A 20,469-nucleotide genomic window follows, 5' to 3' on the forward strand; every position below is an offset into this window, starting at 1 on the left:
TGTGCTAGGCACTGTACATACACATGTCTATCTCATTATGTCACATTTCAATTGTGGTATCCTTTAAGTAGACTGGTCAGCTCTCCTTGTCTACCTGTTTATCAGAGCGGTATGGAAGAATAGATTGTGCTCCCTCAGCAGGGAGATCTGAGAGGCGGTAACAGGATAGGGCGTATCACCCGGCATCAATGACACCCGGCGTATAAGACGACCCCCAACTTTTCAGAAGATTTTCAAGGGTTAAAAAGTAGTCTTATACGCAGGAATATACTGTATTAATGCATGGACAAGTGTACTCCTAGCCTTAGGCCTTGGACACACCAGAGCATTTTTTGAGCGATTTTGGTGTTTTAAGAATCGCCAGCGCTTTTAAAATCGTTTTGCTAATAAAAGCGATTGCAATTGTGAAAATCGCAAATACAGGACATGCAGCATTTTGTGAGCTTTTGGGCTCCAATACACACGTCTATGCAAAAAGGGCATCGGGAAAAAAAGGGTGCGTGGTGTAAATGATAAGCGATAATAGCGTTTACAAAAATATTGTGTTGTATTTCGTTTACAATAATGTTTTACAAATTAAAAACACCTTTAATAATGTCTATGGAATCGCACATTGTGAATAGAATAATCTTCCCTGTTCCATATGTTTAGTATATTTGTAAATGTAATTCGACACAGGCACATTTTGTAAACTTAAATCATCACAAGTGCAGTTTGAAAATGTTAATCTCCGGGCGCACTTTTTTCCTGTTCGGCGCCCGTCAAACAATATTTAATATGGGAATGGCGGCACCCTTTTTGTCCACTTGCCTCATGCGCCCAAATTTCGTGCTTCCCCAATACACAATATATGAGTTACCTTAATTGCCAGAAAACGAAGCACAAATCGCTGACAAAACGCTGACTCAAAGCGCTAGTGATTAAGATAGCCCTTTGCGATTTCTAGTGTGCCCCTGGCCTCATATGAAATTATGGCCTCGATTCATCATTGTCTTTGAGATAACTTTTTACAGTTCGTTAAATTACCGAATTCGAAGTTTATCGATTTCTAGTTGTAATCATCAAGGTTTTTCCGCATTCGGTAACGTGTCGATATTTCCATTTTACAGCGGTAATTTAACACAAGGCCATAAGAGTCCAGTGGAATTGTGGGTAAAAAGGCAGTCCTTTGAACACCACCTAGCAACATTCCGAATAGGGCTTAACACCTGGACCAGGATCAGGATTTTGGAAGTGGCTTGGGACAATCTCACTATTTCACCAGATGCGGCTTGATAGTAGCCTTTTCTGAAAAAATGTAGTACAGCTAGCAGTTTAGTTAACCCGGGCACTGCCTGTGTTCCCTTACAAGATGATGTCCTGGTATAGCAAATATATCCATTCTCTTGCCAATTGATATGGTTCTAGACCTTATTCTTGCCCTTCTGCGCCTTTGAATCACTCTCAGCTGATACATAACCACTTAAATTGGCTCCATCTTCTCTGTCAGCAATGATCTGACAGAAATAACAGAGCAGTGAAGGAGATAATTACCGGTAATCCTAAATTTAACACTAAACCACACCCACTTTTATTTTCATGAATTGCACTTTCCTCCATTTTATCGCATCATTACCAAATGATTACCGAATGCTCGCTAACAGCTGTAGATAACTTTGATGAATCCTGAAATCAACTTATCGAGTTCGGTATTTTACGGAGCTGTCGGTAATTGATTCGATAAGTCTTGATGAACCGAGGCCTAAATGCTGGAAGGCAGTTTCCCCCCTGCAAGCGTTTTAAAAAACGCTTCAGAGTGGCTGGATGGTGTAAGGGAGTGGCTGGATGGTGTAAGGGAATGGCTGGATGGTGTAAGGGAATGGCTGGATGGTGTAAGGGAGTGGCTGGATGGTGTAAGGGAGTGGCTGGATGGTGTAAGGGAGTGGCTGGATGGTGTAATGGTTAAATGCTCTGCCTCTGACACAGGGGACCAGGATTCGAATCTCGGCTCTGCCTGTTCAGTAAGCCAGCATCTATTCAGTAGGAGACCTTGGGCAAGTCTCCCTAACACTGCTACTGCCTATAGAGCGCGTCCTAGTGGCTGCAGCTCTGGCACTTTGAGTCTGCCAGGAGAAAAGTGCGATATAAGTGTTCTGTTTGTTTGTTTGTTCAGAACCGCTCTGGTGTGCACCAGCCCTTTGATTGTCTTTGACCAACTCTTGGAAAGGTATTTTACAGATAAGGTGAGGAGGATACGATAATGAGAATTTATGAGAAAGGTTTGCTGCCTTACTAGAGACGGTCAATTACATGCTAATCATTCCTGGTTGTATGTAAATTGTATGCAGATTGCATGCAGCTTGTAAATGGGCCAATCAGATTCACTTGCTTTCCATTTTGATTGGCCCATTTTCCAAGTTGCATACAATATGCATGCCTGGCATTTTTTATGCTATTTGACCTCATTAGCATCTCAATGGAATTCGGAACAATAGATAATTAGCCATTGAAAGAGCATTCACCGACTGGAATGTCATTCTTTTTTTTTTCAAACAATCTTTTATTATTATTATTTCAAGATTAAAGAAACAAACAAGAGATTATGGCAGCCATTGAAAAGATCAATGTGTGGTTAACCATACAGTTTAAAGACATAAGTATGACATGTTTAGTCTTGAGATACAAAATTATGTTTACGGCAGATTACAAATTACAAAAAACATACAAATTATCATAGGTGTCTTGGTTCTTTAGCTTATTTTAGTTATAGGGAGTTTGTTTTAATATTTTGGCTTTAGGTTTTAATTCTCAGTTTTGGTCGAAAGGTATTCACCCTAATATTGAGAGAGAGGAAAGGGAGATTGTGGGTCCATACCCACAGGTCATACCCACAGGTCAGTCATCCCCAATATTGTGGTGGTGAGTTCCACCTCTTTCAAAAGGTTTCTTATCATCTAGTTTTATCTCATCTTGCTACTTCATGGGGAGTCCGTCCATATCAGATTGGTATATGGATAAGGACTCATTGAACAAATAGGGAAGTAAAGGGTGGTCGTGCGGTGGTAGCCATAGTTGAACGATAGGTGTCAGATTCTTGGAAAGCGTACCATTGTGTCCACATAATTATAAATTTTTCAGACATTTCCTCATTCGTATGTATCAGCTCCTCCATCTTGGCTATTTGGTCTATTTTTTTAAACCAGAGGGAGATGGAAGGTGGCTCTGGTGATTTCCACTTTAGCGGGATACAAGCTTTTGCTGCATTTAATAAATGCTTGACTAACGATTTTTTGTAGGATCGTATCGTATCTCTAGTTAAGTGTAGTAGGAAGATTTCCGGCTTCCACTCAAGATTTTCACTTGCAATTTTTTCAATCAAAGTTTGGATCTGTCTCCAGAAAGGTACAATTTTAGAACAGTTCCACCAAATGTGGATCAGGTTTCCATTTGCATTCCCACATCTCCAGCAAGTATCCACGACCGTAGGGAAAATCCCATGAAGCCTAGATGGGGTCCTATACCAGTGAGAAAGTAATTTATAATTTGTTTCTTGTATAAGTACACTACGGGAGCTTTTGTGCGTTAAAATACATACTTTCTCCCAATCCTCCTCACTTATAGTAATTTGCAGGCGCTGCTCCCAGGCTCCCTTGAAGAGGGATTCTGGTCCCTGAATTGTAGACAGGAGAAGCTGATACATAGACGCTACCAGATGTTTTTGGGGTGTTTTACCTAGTATAATTTTTTCAAAATCCGATGGTTTCCTATTGACCTCACTACACGATTTGATAGTGGAAAGGAAGCTTCTAAGTTGTAAAAGCTGCCAGAAAGGAGGATTTCGTGTTGAATCTTGAGCTACAGACTCCATATTTATAATTTTTGTATTGACTATTAAGTCCTTCAGTAGAAGTGGTTTCAGCTCCTGAAGATCGTCCAAGAAGCCGCTGGTACACCCAGCTGGGAATGTATTTCGATACCTTACAGAAGATAGAGGACTTAATAATGAGGATATCTTTGTCTCTTTGCTGCACCTTCTAAAGCCTGTTAATGTAGCCCAAATAAGTGGATGTTTACTTAACTCTTGAAAAGGGGACATAGAACATTCTATCTTTGAGTTCCAAGGAAGCCATGCTATGTCTGCTCCAAAAAATTGCCTTTCTAGCTGGACCCAATCCTTGTCTTGACCGTTGCAGTGCCAATCCACCACTCTACCCAGATGAACCGCTTGATAATACCTCCAGAAATCGGGAAGTCCAGCTCCTCCGCTTTCTTTAGGGTAAATCAACAGCTTTTTGCTGATCCTTGGGGACTTTTTCCCCCATATGAATTTTGATATAAAGCTTTGGAGAGTTGTAAACCATTTTTTAGGTATAAAAATCGGTAATGTAGATAGGTAATAGAGTATACGCGGGAGAATCGTCATTTTGACACTTGCAATGCGGCCAAACCAAGAGACAGGCTTCCCTAACCAGTTTTGAAGGGTTTGTATTGTCTTTTGCAGTTGAGAATCGAAATTTAATCTAAAGATATCGTTGAGCTTAACAGGAATTTGAACGCCTAAGTAGGTGATACTTTCTGAAGCCCATCTGAAGGGGAAGTTATCTCTACATACCGCTAAGGTGTGTGGTTGCATGGAGACATTGAAACCATATTACTTAGTAAAATTTATCTTTAAGTTTGAGATATCTGCAAAGTGTGAAAACTCAGCTAATAAATTTGGGATCGAAATGCGTGGCTGCGTCAAAAAGAACAATAGGTCGTCCGCGTAGGCCGCTATTTTATATTCCTTGTCACCTATTTGGACACCATGTATACTAGTGTTTGTTCGGACCGCGTTTAGGAAAGGTTCCATGGATAAAATAAAAATAAGAGGGGAGAGTGGGCAGCCCTGCCTCGTTCCATTTTTAAGTTTAAATTTTTCTGATAGTGTGCAGTTTACTTTAACTTGGGCTATAGGATCACTATACAGCAGGCCAATCCATGACATCATGTTTGGGCCCAGTCCCACGTCCCGTAAAAGGAAGGTGAGGTAGTCCCATGCCACCCTATCAAAGGCCTTCTCGGCATCAGTGGAGAGGAAACTCCCCTCCACCGGATGCCGAGAAAGCCAGTGATGGATATTTATTGTTTTGATTGTGTTGTCCCTGGCTTCACGCCCTGGGACAAAACCGGTCTGGTCCGTGGTGACCCAACCTGGGATATGTGGCAACAACCTGTTCGCGAGAATTTTCGCGAACAGCTTGATGTCCACGTTTAACAAGGATATAGGCCTATAGTTTTCACACATCAGGGGGTCCTTCCCTTCTTTATGAATTACTGTTATATGGGCTGACAATAGTTCAGCGGAGTGTCTGCTATCTTTTGAAATGTTGTTAAAGGCATTAACAAAGTGTGGAGCTAAAATGTCTCGATATAGTTTATAATACTGTGTAGTGAAACCATCTGGACCCGGGCTTTTCCCAGAGGCACTTTGTTTTAATGCCATAAAAAATTCATCATCGCTTATGTCACTTTCCAAGGTCTCAATGTCTGCCTGCTCTAGCTTTTGTAAACCAAATTTATTCAGAAATTCTCTCATTTTATGCTGTTTAGCTGACTGTTCCATTGGCTCTGGTATATTATAAAGGTTGGAGTAGAATTGAGCAAATTGCTGGGCAATTTCATGGAGCTTATATGTTTTAGTTAGGTCTTTTTTCCGAATACATGTGACTTGGAGTTCCATCTTCCTATTTCTGAGTAGCCTAGCTAGCAGCTTCCCAGGTTTGTTGCCTTCTTCATATATGGTTTTCCTCCCCTTAAGAAAGGTGCACTGGGCTCTGTAATAGAGTAGTTTTAACAACTGTTCTCTTTCTTTCCTAAGTTCGTCCATCTCTGTAGGTGATAAAGACTGTTTATGTGATTTCTGTAGTTCTTGGACTTTCTGTGTCTGTGTGTCTATTCCTGCATCCCTTTCTCTTTTAAGTTTCGCACCCAGCTTCACCAAGATGCCTCTCACTACCGGTTTATGGGCCTCCCACAGCGTCATCGAGTTCGTCTCAGGGTTTTTATTGGTCTCAAAATACTGCGCGATGACATTTTTAATCATTTCAATCTTGGGTTTGTCTGAAAGTAGGTTAGGATTTAGCCTCCATAACCACTGAGTAGGGGAGGTTAGACCCCAGTAAATTTTGGAGTGGACTGGAGCATGGTCTGAAATCGTGATTGCCCCGATCTCAGAATCAATTAATCTGTATAAATCCCTATCCACAAGAATCCAGGAGCACACAACCGGCTGCGAAAGAGATGGCGTGCCCAGGTCCTCACCCCGGTACCAAGGGGTCACAATATAACGTCCACAGCAAAGGACCGGCACCACACAATGTGATTATAGCTCTTTGTATTTATTTATAGCAGCATAATAGCAACAGCATGAAAGCAACAACAGACCGCTGTTTCGGCCTTCCTAGGCCTTTATCAAGTTGCCTTATGGTCATGTAACAAATAGTGACACAAATACCCATATATATAGTGCATAACACAGCCCCTAAGAACCCAATAGCCAATCATGACAGCGTAGCAAAGGCGGACCTGATGGGAGACTAACAGCCGACCAATAAAAGGCATGTATTTCAAAAGGTCACTCACCAATCAGTGTAAAGAGAAGAATCCCCGCTGTGGAGTCTCGGAGAACGAGCGCATCATAGCGGACGCCGCCGCCTCCATCCACGGAGGTCGGCGGCATGACGTCAGAGTCAAGTGACAAGTCACATGACTCTACCAGCTGACGCCCGCCGACCAATCCTGTACGCCTAAACATCTCCATTATCCTCACCAGCCCTCGCATAATAGCGGTGGGTGGTGCTGGAGCGGCCCAGTAAGTCCGCCCATGTTACCATAGTAACCAGACGCTCACAACATTAAAGGCCGCAGCACTCACCACACCAGCTGCGAAGTTAAAGGGGAACTCCTGTCTCACCAAACCAACGCTGTCATGTGGCCTATAAAGATAAAAACAAAAACACATTAAAATACAATCACATAATAATTACAGAAACAATACAACGGACACAAAAAAATTAAATACAGAAACTCAAGTCTAACTCTCTATTAAGTCCTGCCCGCCCCATGGCATCCAGTCTCCTAATCCACCCCGCCTCCCTTCTCAATAATTCTTTTTTCTTGTCTCCACCCCGCCATTGGGGTGAAACCCCATCAATGGCCATTACCCTCAATTGAGAAACCTGATGACCACAAGCACTAAAGTGTTCGGATACTGCCTGTCCCACCGTATGATTTCTAATAGCAGTTTTATGGGCAGAAATCCGCATCTTGAGACACTGAGTAGTCATTCCAATGTATATAAAGCTACAGGGACACTTTATCAAATATACTACATAATCAGAATTGCACGTATAGTGTCCTCTAATGTAAAACTCAGTGCCCAAGGTGGGATGTTGAAATGTATTGCCCCTTATGACACTGCTACACATGTGGCATGAGAGGCATGGAAACATGCCTCTCCTGACAGATTGAGACTGCTGCACCGGTGCCGATTTCACACGCAATTTATCTTTTGAAATACATGCCTTTTATTGGTCGGCTGTTAGTCTCCCATCAGGTCCGCCTTTGCTACGCTGTCATGATTGGCTATTGGGTTCTTAGGGGCTGTGTTATGCACTATATATATGGGTATTTGTGTCACTATTTGTTACATGACCATAAGGCAACTTGATAAAGGCCTAGGAAGGCCGAAACAGCGGTCTGTTGTTGCTTTCATGCTGTTGCTATTATGCTGCTATAAATAAATACAAAGAGCTATAATCACATTGTGTGGTGCCGGTCCTTTGCTGTGGACGTCTGTATAAATCCCTCTGCATAATCAAAATGTAGTCAATTCTGGTATATTTTTTATGTAAATTTGAATAGAAAGTAAAATCTTTGCCCGAAGGGTTTAGTATTCTCCAGGAATCAAGTAACTGCAATGAGTTAAGGGTATTTCGTATTTTTTTTAGAGATTTAAAGGGTAGGGAAGAAGTGCCGTTGGAAGAGTCAAGCTTTGGTTCCAGGGGAACATTTAAATCACCTCCTAGAATTAAGAGACCTTCAGTGAATCCCCTAAGTATATGGAAGGTGGCCTCTAGAAACTGTGGTTGGTGAGTATTGGGGGCATAAAGATTTGCAATGGTGACCAGTTCTCCCCGTATTTTCCCCTTTAGAAATAAGTACCTCCCCTCCTCGTCTCTCATGGAATCTGTAAGCTCAAAATTCAAGCATCTATGAAACATTGTTGTAACACCCTTTGTTTTCCCTTCTAGATTTGTAGCATGGTAAATCTGGGGATAAGCCCTATGTTTCAGCCCCGGTATTTTATCTCTGCGGAAGTGCGTTTCTTGGATCATAGCTATTTCTGAGCCATATTTGTGTAACTCTCTAAATAGGGAACTTCTTTTTTCTGGTAGGTTTAGACCCTTTACATTATATGACGTAATCCGCAATGTAGTAGTTGACCTGTGGGTATTCATCCCTTCACTCATATTTGATAACAGCTAATGTTATTCTCGACCTGAACTTAGTGTGCCAACGTAATGGCACCAGTAAGGTAACTTGTCCCTGGGTGTTCTAAAACAAAGAACCACCCTTAATTGTCTTTGGGACGCGCTTGGGGATATAAGGTCTATTATTATTAATATAATCAATCAGATACTTATCCCCTAGTGGATGCTGCGGGTAGCGCACAAAGGAGAAAAATTAGATTTAGTTTGTAGAACGTTGATAATTAAACAGTGATATGAGTAGTGAAAAATAACAAATACAGAATACAAACTAAACAGAACGTTATGATCCGAGACAAGAGCTCTCCTCTCCTGTCTTACACTCAGGTTTATCTCCACCTTCCCACTTCTATATCATATCAACAGCATAGGCGCAACTACTTGCTAACTTGGCAACTATGGACCTCTAATACTAAAAACAACTGGCTCTACTTGCTAGCTATAGCGTTATTTAACAGAAGCATTATTCCACATATTATTTCCCTTATGTCTAGAGGGCAGTTAAAGAGAACTTATAACTGGTGCTATAACTAGACAAGGGTCCCACATATCCTATGCAAACGAACAGTATAAAGGAGCCCTGTAGATTGGGGTGAAAAGGTGTTAAGAATCTTACATCTACACAATTAGCTACCTATCTATTATATACTTCACATCAGATTTGGAACTATAATCCTCTTTTAACCAGGAGAGCAACAGATAATATGAGCATTGTTACATGGCGACACACTAGAACATTAGTGACTCTTCCTTAGTTAGCAAATAAATCCACATGTATGGGCCTCTAGCTGTTGCCTATGTCTTGGTTAGAGCAGCAAAAAAGAAAAAGAAAAAGCAAAAGATAAGGGAGAGATCGTAAGGTTACTCATATGAAAGTTACTCTCCAGGGTCTTCTGAGGATCTGTCTCTGCTATCTTGACTGGGGGAGTGATCTCTTCGACGTGGCATTTTCGCCCTAGATGATCTTCCAGTGTTTTTAGGCAGATTACGCGATCTTCTCGGAGGGATCCTCGGCCAGGGGCCTCCTGCTGGTACTAATGCTCCGGCAGAATACATACGGTCCAAGACCACAGGGAGACGGAATTCTCCATAAAAATCAGGCAAGTCCACCACTGAGATGTTTAAGATATCACAGAAGCGCTGAACATCTTCCGGGTACTGTATTACCGCCGTGCGACTATCACGTGTTGCTATAAGGCCAAAAGGAAACTTCCATTTATAAGTTATCCCAGCTCGGCGGAGTTCCGCCAATAACGGTTTAAGCGCTCGTCTGTTTTTAAGCGTAATATGTGACAAGTCCTGGAACAGTTTTATTTCTGTGTCATTGAACATTATCCCGTCCTGTTCTCTGGCCTTACGCATTATTTCCTCTTTCAGGGAATAGTTGGTGACGCAGCAAATAATATCTCTGGGGGAATCTGAGTCTGATCTAGGAGGTTTTAGTGCTCTATGAGCTCGATCTAGTTCCACAGGGGAGTCTTTATCACGTTCCAGCAGGCTGTTAAAAATGGAGGCCAACACAGAAGGGATGTCATCTTGTTGGACAGATTCAGGGATCCCTTTTACCCTAATATTGTGTCTCCTTCCCCTATTGTCCAAATCTTCTAAGTGTCTATTCGTTTCTATTAGGTGGAGATTGTGTGCCACAGAGGCTTGTTGCAACTCTTCTATCGCTGCATCTCTATTGTCACCCGCCTTTTCCACATCTTCAATACGTGATACAAGTCCCTGCAAATCTTCTTTCAGGTCAAGTAATGCCCCGGCCATATTATTTTTAATATCAGTTGCCAGAGATGTCATGTCTGACATTGTGGGCAGTTGTTTGATATAGGTGAACATGTCCTTGAGCACTCACCGTGTGATCTTGTGTGGCTGCCGCTGCTGTACTGTTCCCTGCGGCCTGCGTATGGGAGGAAGCCGGCACCATCTTGGCCGAGTCCCGTCCGTGATCTTCTGCTCGGGACTTAAACATGGAAGGTATGTTGCGGCTCCCTTGTGACCCCGAGTCTCCCTGGGGTCCCTGGGGCTGTCCGGTCTTATTTCCTTTAGTTGCCATATCGTGGGGAAGGTGTGCACATCAACAGGAGAGGAGTCTCTGTCGGAGCTCGCAGTTCAAGCGGCCATCTCCTTCGCGCGCTAGCCACGCCCCCCTGGAATGTCATTCTCTTACATGAACGACCTTATACAAGATATATAACAACTGGCTTTACGTTCAAACGACTGATCTGTTGTGAATATTGTGTGCGCATACCAGAGTGAGGTCAGAGTTTGTTGGGTGGTGGATTATGCAGATGTGCAAACAATCGTTATCTGACAACCAGTGTTGCCAACCATCAGTAAATTTACTGACAGTCAGTAAAAAAAGTCAACAAATCTGGGCTGTCAGTAAAGTCCATGAAAAACTTTGTGGTGTCAGTAAAAAAACCCTCTCTCTTTCCCAGAAGATCACAGCACTTACTGCTTGTCAGTTTACGTATCACTCTAGAATGTACACTGCTCTAGCTAAAGGTGGCCATACATCTGTAGACTTGGCGGCGGATCGACCATCAGATAAGACATTTATTATTGATATTATAAAATTCTTCCTCATTCACACCTCACGTGGTTGCCGGTGTATTGCACGTGGGGCGCATGTGTGATAACTTTCATTTAATTTCAGTAATAATAGATGTCAGTAAAAAAAGTGTTCTGTCAGTACATTTTTTGAGCTTTGTCAGTAAAATCCGAGGTTGGCAACACTGCTGACAACATCTATACACACTTTTGGAAACAATCATCATTCAATCAGATCCATCATGACGGATCCGCATTTGCCACTGATGTCGGTTGTTTATCGTTCGCTTAATGATGGCTTGTGAAAGTTTGTGCACGACTATTTGACAAGCGACCATTATGGAACCGTTTCAAATGACTATAGTCTAAAGTGTGTATGTAGCTTTAAGGATAACTAAAGCGAGAGTTATATGGAGGCTGCCATATTTATTTCCTTTTAAGCAATACCAGTTGCCTGGCTATCCTGCTGATCCTCTGCCTCTAAGGGCTGGAACCCACTAGAGCGAAAATTCCACTGGAGCGATTGCGATTACCAAAATCGCAAACGCAGGACTTGCAGCATTTTTTGTGTTTAGCGTTAGCGTTTCTGCAATGTAAAGTATATAAACGCTGGCGTAATCGCTTGTCAAAACAACCACAGAGCGATTTTGCTAGCGTTTTTACATTACTGCACACTGTAAAAAATGTAAATTAATTGAAAAGACCAATCAGAATTAAAAATGTTAATCACTACACAATTGTTGGCAAAACGCTTACACTTTTTAAAATCGCTACCAAAATCATCAGAAAACGCTCATGAAATCGCTTACAAAACTCTCATACAAAACGCTAGCAATTGCGGTTAGCAATAGTGTTTTGCACTGAGCTTCTGGCCTAATACTTTTAGCCATAGACCCTGAGCAAGCATGTAGCAGATCAGGGGCTCGATTCACAAAAGGGTGCTAAGCAGTTAGCACGCCCAAAGCGTTTATTGATTGCGCGCAAAGTTTAGCGGTGCGCGCAAAACGTCACACTGGGTGCGACTAAAACGTTGCACTGGGTGCCCCTAAAACGCTGGGAATACATGTTACGTTTTTCGCATTCGATTCGCCGCACGATCTACTAGCCATTCAATTCTCTGCTCAATTCTCTCATTTTATGCTTGTATTTCTTATCTTTTTTTCATTCACTTCTATAAGAAATCGAGCGGAACAGAATTGAGCGGAAAATCGGACATGTCGGAATTTTATCACCGAAGGCATCTATCGGAACGATTCTTTGTAAAAAACGTAACGTGTATTCCCAGCATAAGTCTCACACAGATGCGGTCGCTGACTGGTGTACTGGAGAATAGTACTGTTGGCTTTCAAAGGCAGCATATTGAATTCAAAACATCCGAATACTCCCAAACACCACACTTAACCTCCCTGGCGGTAAGCCCGAGCTGAGCCCGGGCTATGCCGCGCCGGAGGATTTCTCAGGGCCTGCTGGGGCGATTCGCCCCATTCAAAGTGCTGTGCGCGCAGCCAGCACTTTGCTAGCCGCGCGCACAGCTCGATCGCCGCCGCTCTGCGGCGATCGGCCGCACGCAGCGGCGAAAGAGGGGCCCCCCCCGCCAGAGCCCTGCGCTGCCCGGACCAATGAGTTCCGGGCAGCGCTATGGGCTGGATCGAGTGCGCATGACGTCAGGACGCCATGGCGACAGGAGAAGCCAAACAGGGGAACGCGTTATATACGCGCTCCCCTGTTTGCTATTGATGCCGGCGACGATCGCACTAGAGGGCCACATGCGCCCTCTAGTGGTGTTTCATGTAGCTACCACTCTGGTAGCTTTACATGAAACAAAAAAAAAAAAATACAAAAAAAAGGATTTTTGCCCATTTAAAAAAAAAAAATTAACCGCCAAGGAGGTTAAAGGGATACTGTAGGGGGGTCAGGGGAAAATGAGCTGAACTTACCTGGGGCTTCTAATGGTCCCCCGCAGACATCCTGTGTTGGCGCAGCCACTCACCGATGCTCCGGCCCCGCCTCCAGTTCACTTCTGGAATTTCAGACTTTAAAGTCAGAAAACCACTGCGCCTGCGTTGCCGTGTCCTCGCTCCCGCTGATGTCACCAGGAGTGTACTGCGCAGACACAGACCATACTGGGCCTGCGCTGTGCGCTCTTGATGACATCAGCGGGATAGAGGAAACCGCAACGCAGGCGCAGTGGTTTTCTGACTTTGAAGTCTGAAATTCCATTAGTGAACCGGAGGCGGGGCCAGAGCATCGGTGAGTGGCTGCGCCAACACAGGATGTCTGCGGGCGACCATTAGAATCCCCAGGTAAGTTCAACTCATTTTCCCCTGACCCCCCCTACAGTATCCCTTTAAGAACCATTTCAATACCAAACAAGCAGACAGGGCCAGGGACAGTTGAATTACTGAGTGACTCAGATGCTTCCTCCTTTCAGAGTCAAAAGGAGGAAGTAACAGAATCACGCGAAACAGACCGTGAGGCGCAAGTAATTCAACTCTCCCTGACCCTGTCTGCTTGTACCGCAATGACGCTACAGTGTGGAGTATTTGGATTTTCCAAATTACATATACCAAATTCAAGCACCATCACTACTGAGGAATACAGCATGAAGCTACCCATATTGGTTACATGGTGCCTAGCTTTCGCCTTGCAGCATTAAAGGCCCAAATGTTAATCTCGGCTGCAGCACTATCTGTATGGAGTTTATCAGGTGTGTTCTCCTCATATTTGTGTGGTATAGCAAGCATAGCATTAAGCATAATATACTGTGTCACTCATTTCACAGAACATTGTCTTTGGTATCTTGCAGGGGTCTAATATCCGAACATTATACAGAGACTACATACCTGGATAATGGGACTCGAGTGACCATCAGCCCAGAGGATAAGGTACATAAGGAGACAGTGATATGTTCTGTATCTGGGTCCAGTAAACATTCCCATAAAAGGGGCTTTTCAACATTTAGGCATACCTGATGGGACCTTTTGAAGACACCTCCTCCACTTGAACCACAAATCCATTGCTGATCTTATATCCAGTTTTATCTTCAGAGCCTGAAGTGAGAGAAATATGGAGGCTGCCATCTTAATTTTCTAATAAACAATGCCATTTGCCTGACTTCTGCTCTGATATTCCGCTTCTAATACCATATGTCACTGGCCCAGAATAAGCATGCAGATCAGATGCCAGGGGCGTTGCTAGCCCCAAAGATCAGTGGCACGTGCCCCTGATCTATTGTGGGGTGCCCCGGATGTCCCCTAGGCAGAGTCAGCTGTAGTGCTTCAATGGCGGGCATGCTGGGAGCTGTGGTGCATCAATTGTGGGTATGCTGGGCAATGTGGTGCCTCTGTGTAGGCTTACTGGGAGCTGTGGTGCCATGCTGGGCTCTATGATGCCTTCATGAGGGCATGCAGGGAGCTCTTGTTCTTCTATGGGTGCATGCTGGGAGTTGTGGTGCCTCAATGGGAGGCCCATGGGAGCATGGGAAGGGGGTCCATTAGAAGGTCAGGGAATGCTATGGGGGAACTGCCAGATAACCTGGCGGCAGGTCAGCTTACCCAGCAGACAGACAGCACAGAAGCCAGATAACTATCCCTAGTTATGTTTAAGTGAAAAGGTCAAGTAGTGTTGCGCCTATACTGATATGCTGCAAGTACTGTAAAAGGGATCCCACTTCCTTAGATATTTCCAAGTGCAATATTCAAATAACAGACTGCGCTAAAATGGTTGATAACCTTTAATGAGTGAGGTACTAATTTGATCAGGGATATTTCCCTTAAAAATCTAAAAAGTCCATAAAAACAAAATAAAATAGCATAAAATTAAAATGAAATAAAAAGGACATGCTAGTTCTTAATAGAATGTGGATATGTTTCTTCTTATAAGCATCAATGTCCCACAATATATGTCACAATGAATTACTGCCTTGTTTGGCCCAAAGGTATTTCACAAGCTGCTTGATTCATGTAGGAACTCACTAAGGAGTATAGAGTCTGATGCCTCCTATTTGGAGCTCTGATTGCAAATAATGGAGATGCATACAATGCTTATTGGATACTGCTCACCCGTCCGGGTCTGCTCAGCGGAGATCAAGTGCTGTGGTGGGGAGCCGCTCTATCTCACCCGCCCCGGCCGGCGGCGGGGTGAGAGAGACTGGACGAGTGGTAACGTCGGGCTAGTTAGCCCGGCTCCCTGGGATTCCGGAGGCGTGGAGGGCTGAGGGGCCTTATACGGAGATGGAACTTCTGTACTTCCAGATGGTGTTGGCCGCTGCGCAGCTTCAACACGTCTCCTGACGTTTCGGGGGGAACGCCTACCTTTCTCAAAGCTCCCTTTCTCACCTAGCTTTGAGAAAGGGAGGCGTTCCTCCCGAAACGTCAGCCGTCGTTGCAATTGTGACGTCACACACCAGAGGGGAAGGAGACGTGTTGAAGCTGCGCAGCCGCCAACACCATCTGGAAGTACGGAAGTTCCATCTCCGTATAAGGCGCCTCAGCCCTCCACGCCTCCGGAATTCATTGTGACATATATTGTGGGACATTGATGCTCATAAGAAGAAACATATCCACATTCTATTAAGAACTAGCACGTCCTTTTTATTTTATTTTAATTTTATGCCATTTTATTTTGTTTTTATGGACTTTTTAGATTTTTAAGGGAAATATCCCTGATCAAATTAGTACCTCACTCATTAAAGGTTATCAATCATTTTAGCGCTGTCTGTTATTTGAATATTATGTTTAAGTGACACCTTGGCCTCAATTCATAAAGCATTACCTACCGCATGCGGTAATGCTGAAAACAGCAGACTTTCCCGAGGGCTCTTTCACACCAGAGCCCTTTTCCTGCATTTCAACGTAAAGTTGATACTTTGCGTTAACCAAGGTAAAATGAAAGTCCATAGACTTTCATTTTACCTTTCACACCCGACGCTGCATTTCGGTGCGTTGCGGTTCAACGCACCCAGGAGCCGGCGTTTTCGAGTTAATTAATAGTTACCGCCGCGGATTGCGTCGCACCGCCGACATGCCGCAGGCCATCAACGCGTGCAGGAGAACGGCTCCTGCATGCGTTGGCTAATGTGAAAGAGCCCTGAGCACTTAGCAAAGTGTCAATTCATAAAGGCTGTTACCGCATGAAAACTGAAATTACCCAGCAGTGAGGTAAATTACCGACTTGGCTGTAGTTACCTCCAACACACGTCAGTAAATTGTCAGGAAATGTCAATTCATAAAGCCTTCAACAAGTGGTAAGCCAGAGATAATTACCGACACCTCTGGTGAGGTCTTAACAAGTTACCGACACCTCTGGTGAGGTCTTAACAATGCAGAGTGCAGGGAGCCGAAGTCTCTGTGAGTCTGTGCATGGAGCCAAAGTCTGTGTGAGTCATCTGTGCAGGGAGCCGAAGTCTGTGTGAGTCATCTGTGCAGGGAGCCGAAGTCTGTCTGAGTCATCTGTGCAGGGAGCCGAAGTCTGTGTGAGTCATCTGTGCAGGGAGCCGAAGTCTGTGTGAGTCATCTGTGCAGGGAACTGTAATTATAGCTTGTAACAAAAGAGAGATATCGCCACACTTCTGCTGTACTGCTCAATGGGCTACGGTAATTTACCGAACTTCAAAGGTAGCTGTGAAAATCTTTATGAATTAGCACACAAAGGTCTAAAATACCGAATGCGGTATTTTCCTGCCCAGATTTTTTCTATCGCGCTGCTTTTATGAATCGAGGCCTATGTGATATGTTGCATTTTTTTTTTTTTGTTTGCATTCATGGAGAAGGGGATTTCATCCAACATTTTTGCAGGGTCTACTTAGACCGCTGTTAAGTTCATGTAAATTTGGCTCTACCCATGATCTCACCCACATTATGGTGCATGGCCACACCCATTTTCCATCAGGAGTGCCTAAGTGCCCCAGATCTCTTAGGATCCTAGCAACGCCCTTGTCAGAAGCTTTGACTCTGGTCTAACTACACAGACTGCATGCTTGTTGCAGGTGTGTGAATCAAATACAACTAAAGCCAAAAGCTCAGCATTATTATTATTATTTATTGTATTTATAAAGCGCCAACAGATTCAGAATTAGGTGTGGGGAAAAATGCGGAAAATTGCAAGTGGAATTCGTAGGGATAAGTGTTTAAGACCCCTAAGTGAGAGTGGTATAGGAAAAAGTAGGAAAAAGTCATTTATGATGCATCTTGCTCTGTGAAAAATGTATATAGTACATTGGGATGCGAAAGTTTGGCCAACCTTGTTAATCGTCATGATTTTCCCGTATAAATCATTGGTTGTTACGATAAAAAATGTCAGTTAAATATATCACATAGGAGACACACACAGTGATATTTGAGAAGTGAACTTAACTTTATTGGATTTACTGAAAGTGTGCAATAATTGTTTAAAAATATTTAGGCACGTGCATAAATTTGGTCATTTTATTGATTTTAAAACCTTTAGAACTAATTATTGGAACTCAAATTGGCTTGGTAAGCTCAGTGACCCCTGACCTACATACACAGGTGAATCTAATTATGAAATAGTATTTAAGGGGGTCAATTGTAAGTTTCCCTACTCTTTTAACCACCCTGGCGTTCTATTAAGATCGCCAGGGCGGCTGCGGGAGGGTTTTTTTTAAATTTAAAAAAAACTATTTCATGCAGCCAACTGAAAGTTGGCTGCATGAAAGCCCACTAGAGGGCGCTCCGGAGGCGTTCTTCCGATCGCCTCCGGCGCCCAGAATAAACAAGGAAGGCCGCAATGAGCGGCCTTCCTTGTTTTGTTTAGATCGTCGCCATAGCGACGAGCGGAGTGACGTCATGGACGTCAGCCGACGTCCTGACGTCAGCCGCCTCCGATCCAGCCCTTAGCGCTGGCCGGAACTTTTTGTTCCGGCTACGCTGGGCTCAGGCGGCTGGGGGGACCCTCTTTCGCCGCTGCTCGCGGCGAATCGCCGCAGAGCGGCGGCGATCGGGCAGCACACGCGGCTGGCAAAGTGCCGGCTGCGTGTGCTGCTCTTTATTTGAACAAAATCGGCCCAGCAGGGCCTGAGCGGCAGCCATCGGCGGTGATGGACGAGCTGAGCTCGTCCATACCGCTAAGATGGTTAATTTTCTCTGAAGAGTAGCAACATGGGGGTCTCAGAACAACTCTCAAATGGCCTGAAGTCAAAGATTGTTCACCATCATGGTTTAGGGGAAGGATACAGAAAGCTGTCTCAGAGATTTCAGCTGTCTGTTTCCACACTTAGGAACATATTGAGGAAATGGAAGACCACAGGCTCAGTTCAAGTTAAGGCTCAAAGTGGCAGACCAAGAAAAATTTTGGATAAAAAGAAGCGATGAATAGTGAGAAGAGTTAAAGTCAACCCACAGACCATCATCGAAGACCTACAACATCATCTTGCTGCAGATGGAGTCACTGTGCATCGTTCAACCATTCGGCGCACTTTACACAAGGAGATGCTGTATGCGAGAGTGACGCAGAGGAAGCCTTTTCTCCGTCCACAGCACAAACAGAACCGCTTGAGGTATGCTAAAGCACATTTAGACAAGCCAGCTTCATTTTGGAATAAAGTGCTGTGGACTGATGAAACTAAAATTGAGTTATTTGGGTATAACAAGGGGTGTTATGCAAGGAGGAAAAACGACACAGCATTCCAAGAAAAACAGCTGCTACCTACAGTAAAATATGTTGGTGTTTCCATCATGCTGTGGGGCTGTGTGGCCAGTGCAGGGACTGGGAATCTTGTCAAAGTTGAGGGACGCATGGATTGCACTCAGTATTCAGCAGATTCTGGAGACCAATGTCCAGGAATTAGTGACAAAGCTGAAGCTGCACCGGTGCTGGATCTTTTAACAAGACAACAGCCCTAAACACTGCTCAAAATCCACTAAGGCATTCATGCAGAGGAACAAGTACAACGTTCTGGAATGGCCATCTCAGTCCCCAGACCTGAATATAATTGAAAATCTGTGGAGTGAGTTAAAGAGAGCTGTCCATGCTCGGAAGACATCAAACCTGAATGAACTAGAGATGTTTTCTAAAGAGGAATGGTCCAAAATACCTTCAACCAGAATCCAGACTCTCATTGGAACCTACAAGAAGTGTTTAGAGGCTATAATTTCTGCAAAAGGAGGATCTACTAAATATTGATTTCATTTATTTTTTGTGGTGCCCAAATTTATGCACCTGCCTAATTTTGTTTAAACAATTATTGCACACTTTCTGTAAATACAATAAACTTCATTTCACTTCTCAAATATCACTGTGTGTGTCTCCTAATTATTTATTTAACTGACATTTTTTATCAAAACAACCAACGATTTACACAGGAAAATCATGAAGATTAACAAGGTTGCTCAAACTTTTGCATCCCACTGTATATGGTTTTGTATAATTGTATTTTAAGTTTAATGTTCCCTTAAAGAGACTCCGTAACAAAAATTGCATCCTGTTTTTTATCATCCTACAAGTTCCAAAAGCTATTCTAATGTGTTCTGGCTTACTGCAGCACGTTCTACTATCACCATCTCTGTAATAAATCAACTTATCTCTCTCTTGTCAGACTTGTCAGCCTGTGTCTGGAAGGCTGCCAAGTTCTTCAGTGTTGTAGTTCTGCTATGCACTCCCCACTCCAGGCCCCTCTCTGCACACTGCCTGTGTATTATTTAGATTAGGGCAGCTTCTCTCTTCTCTCTTATCTTTTGCAAGCTGGATAAATCCTCCTCTGAGCTAGTTGGGCTTTCACATACTGAGGAATTACATACAGGCAGAGCTGTCTGCACTCTGCAGGAAGAAACAGCCGGACACTTCAGTGGAAGATAGCTGCAGGGGGAAAGAAACACACAAATGATCTTTTGAGATTCAAAAGGAAGGGTGTATACAGCCTGCTTGTGTATGAATGTATTTTCTATGTGTGGACATACTGTACATCAACCTACTTCCTGTTTTGGTGGCCATTTTGTTTGTTTATAAACAAACTTTTTAAAACTGTTTTTAACCACTTTTAATGCGGCGAGGAGCGGCGAAATTGTGACAGAGGGTAATAGGAGATGTCCCCTAACGCACTGGTATGTTTACTTTTGTGCGATTTTAACAATACAGATTCTCTTTAAGGAACCCATAGTACAAGACATATGAAGGATGCCAAATGAATTTTCTTTTAACAATGCACATTACATGGCTTTCCTGCTGATCCTCTGCCTCATGCTTTTGGCCATAGACCCTGAACAAGGCAGCAGATCAAGGGTTTGATTCACAAAGCGGTGCTAACTGTTAGCACGCTTGTGAAAGGCCGCTTAACATGCCTAAACTTACTCTGTACGCGCTAATTAGTGCTCGCGCTAAGTTTTGCGTTCACGCCCAAAGTTTAGCACTGCACGGTGGGCGCGAGAATGGTGCACCCGATGCGCCTATA

The 20,469-nt window shown here is 43.7% G+C and overlaps 1 protein-coding gene across 2 annotated transcripts in view; it reads left to right on the forward strand.

The window, feature by feature from the left end:
- LOC137562915 (zinc metalloproteinase-disintegrin-like VLAIP-B) overlaps positions 1-20,469 on the forward strand; it is a 163,900-nt gene that overhangs the window by 42,744 nt on the left and 100,687 nt on the right. For both annotated transcript variants that reach the window (XM_068274728.1, XM_068274729.1), the window contains exon 4: positions 13,870-13,948. In XM_068274728.1, coding sequence (XP_068130829.1) covers positions 13,870-13,948 — 79 coding nt within the window. The remainder of the gene's footprint in view (positions 1-13,869; positions 13,949-20,469) is intronic.

This window comes from Hyperolius riggenbachi, chromosome 3, assembly GCF_040937935.1.
Source record: "Hyperolius riggenbachi isolate aHypRig1 chromosome 3, aHypRig1.pri, whole genome shotgun sequence".
NCBI classification, from domain to species: domain Eukaryota; kingdom Metazoa; phylum Chordata; class Amphibia; order Anura; family Hyperoliidae; genus Hyperolius; species Hyperolius riggenbachi.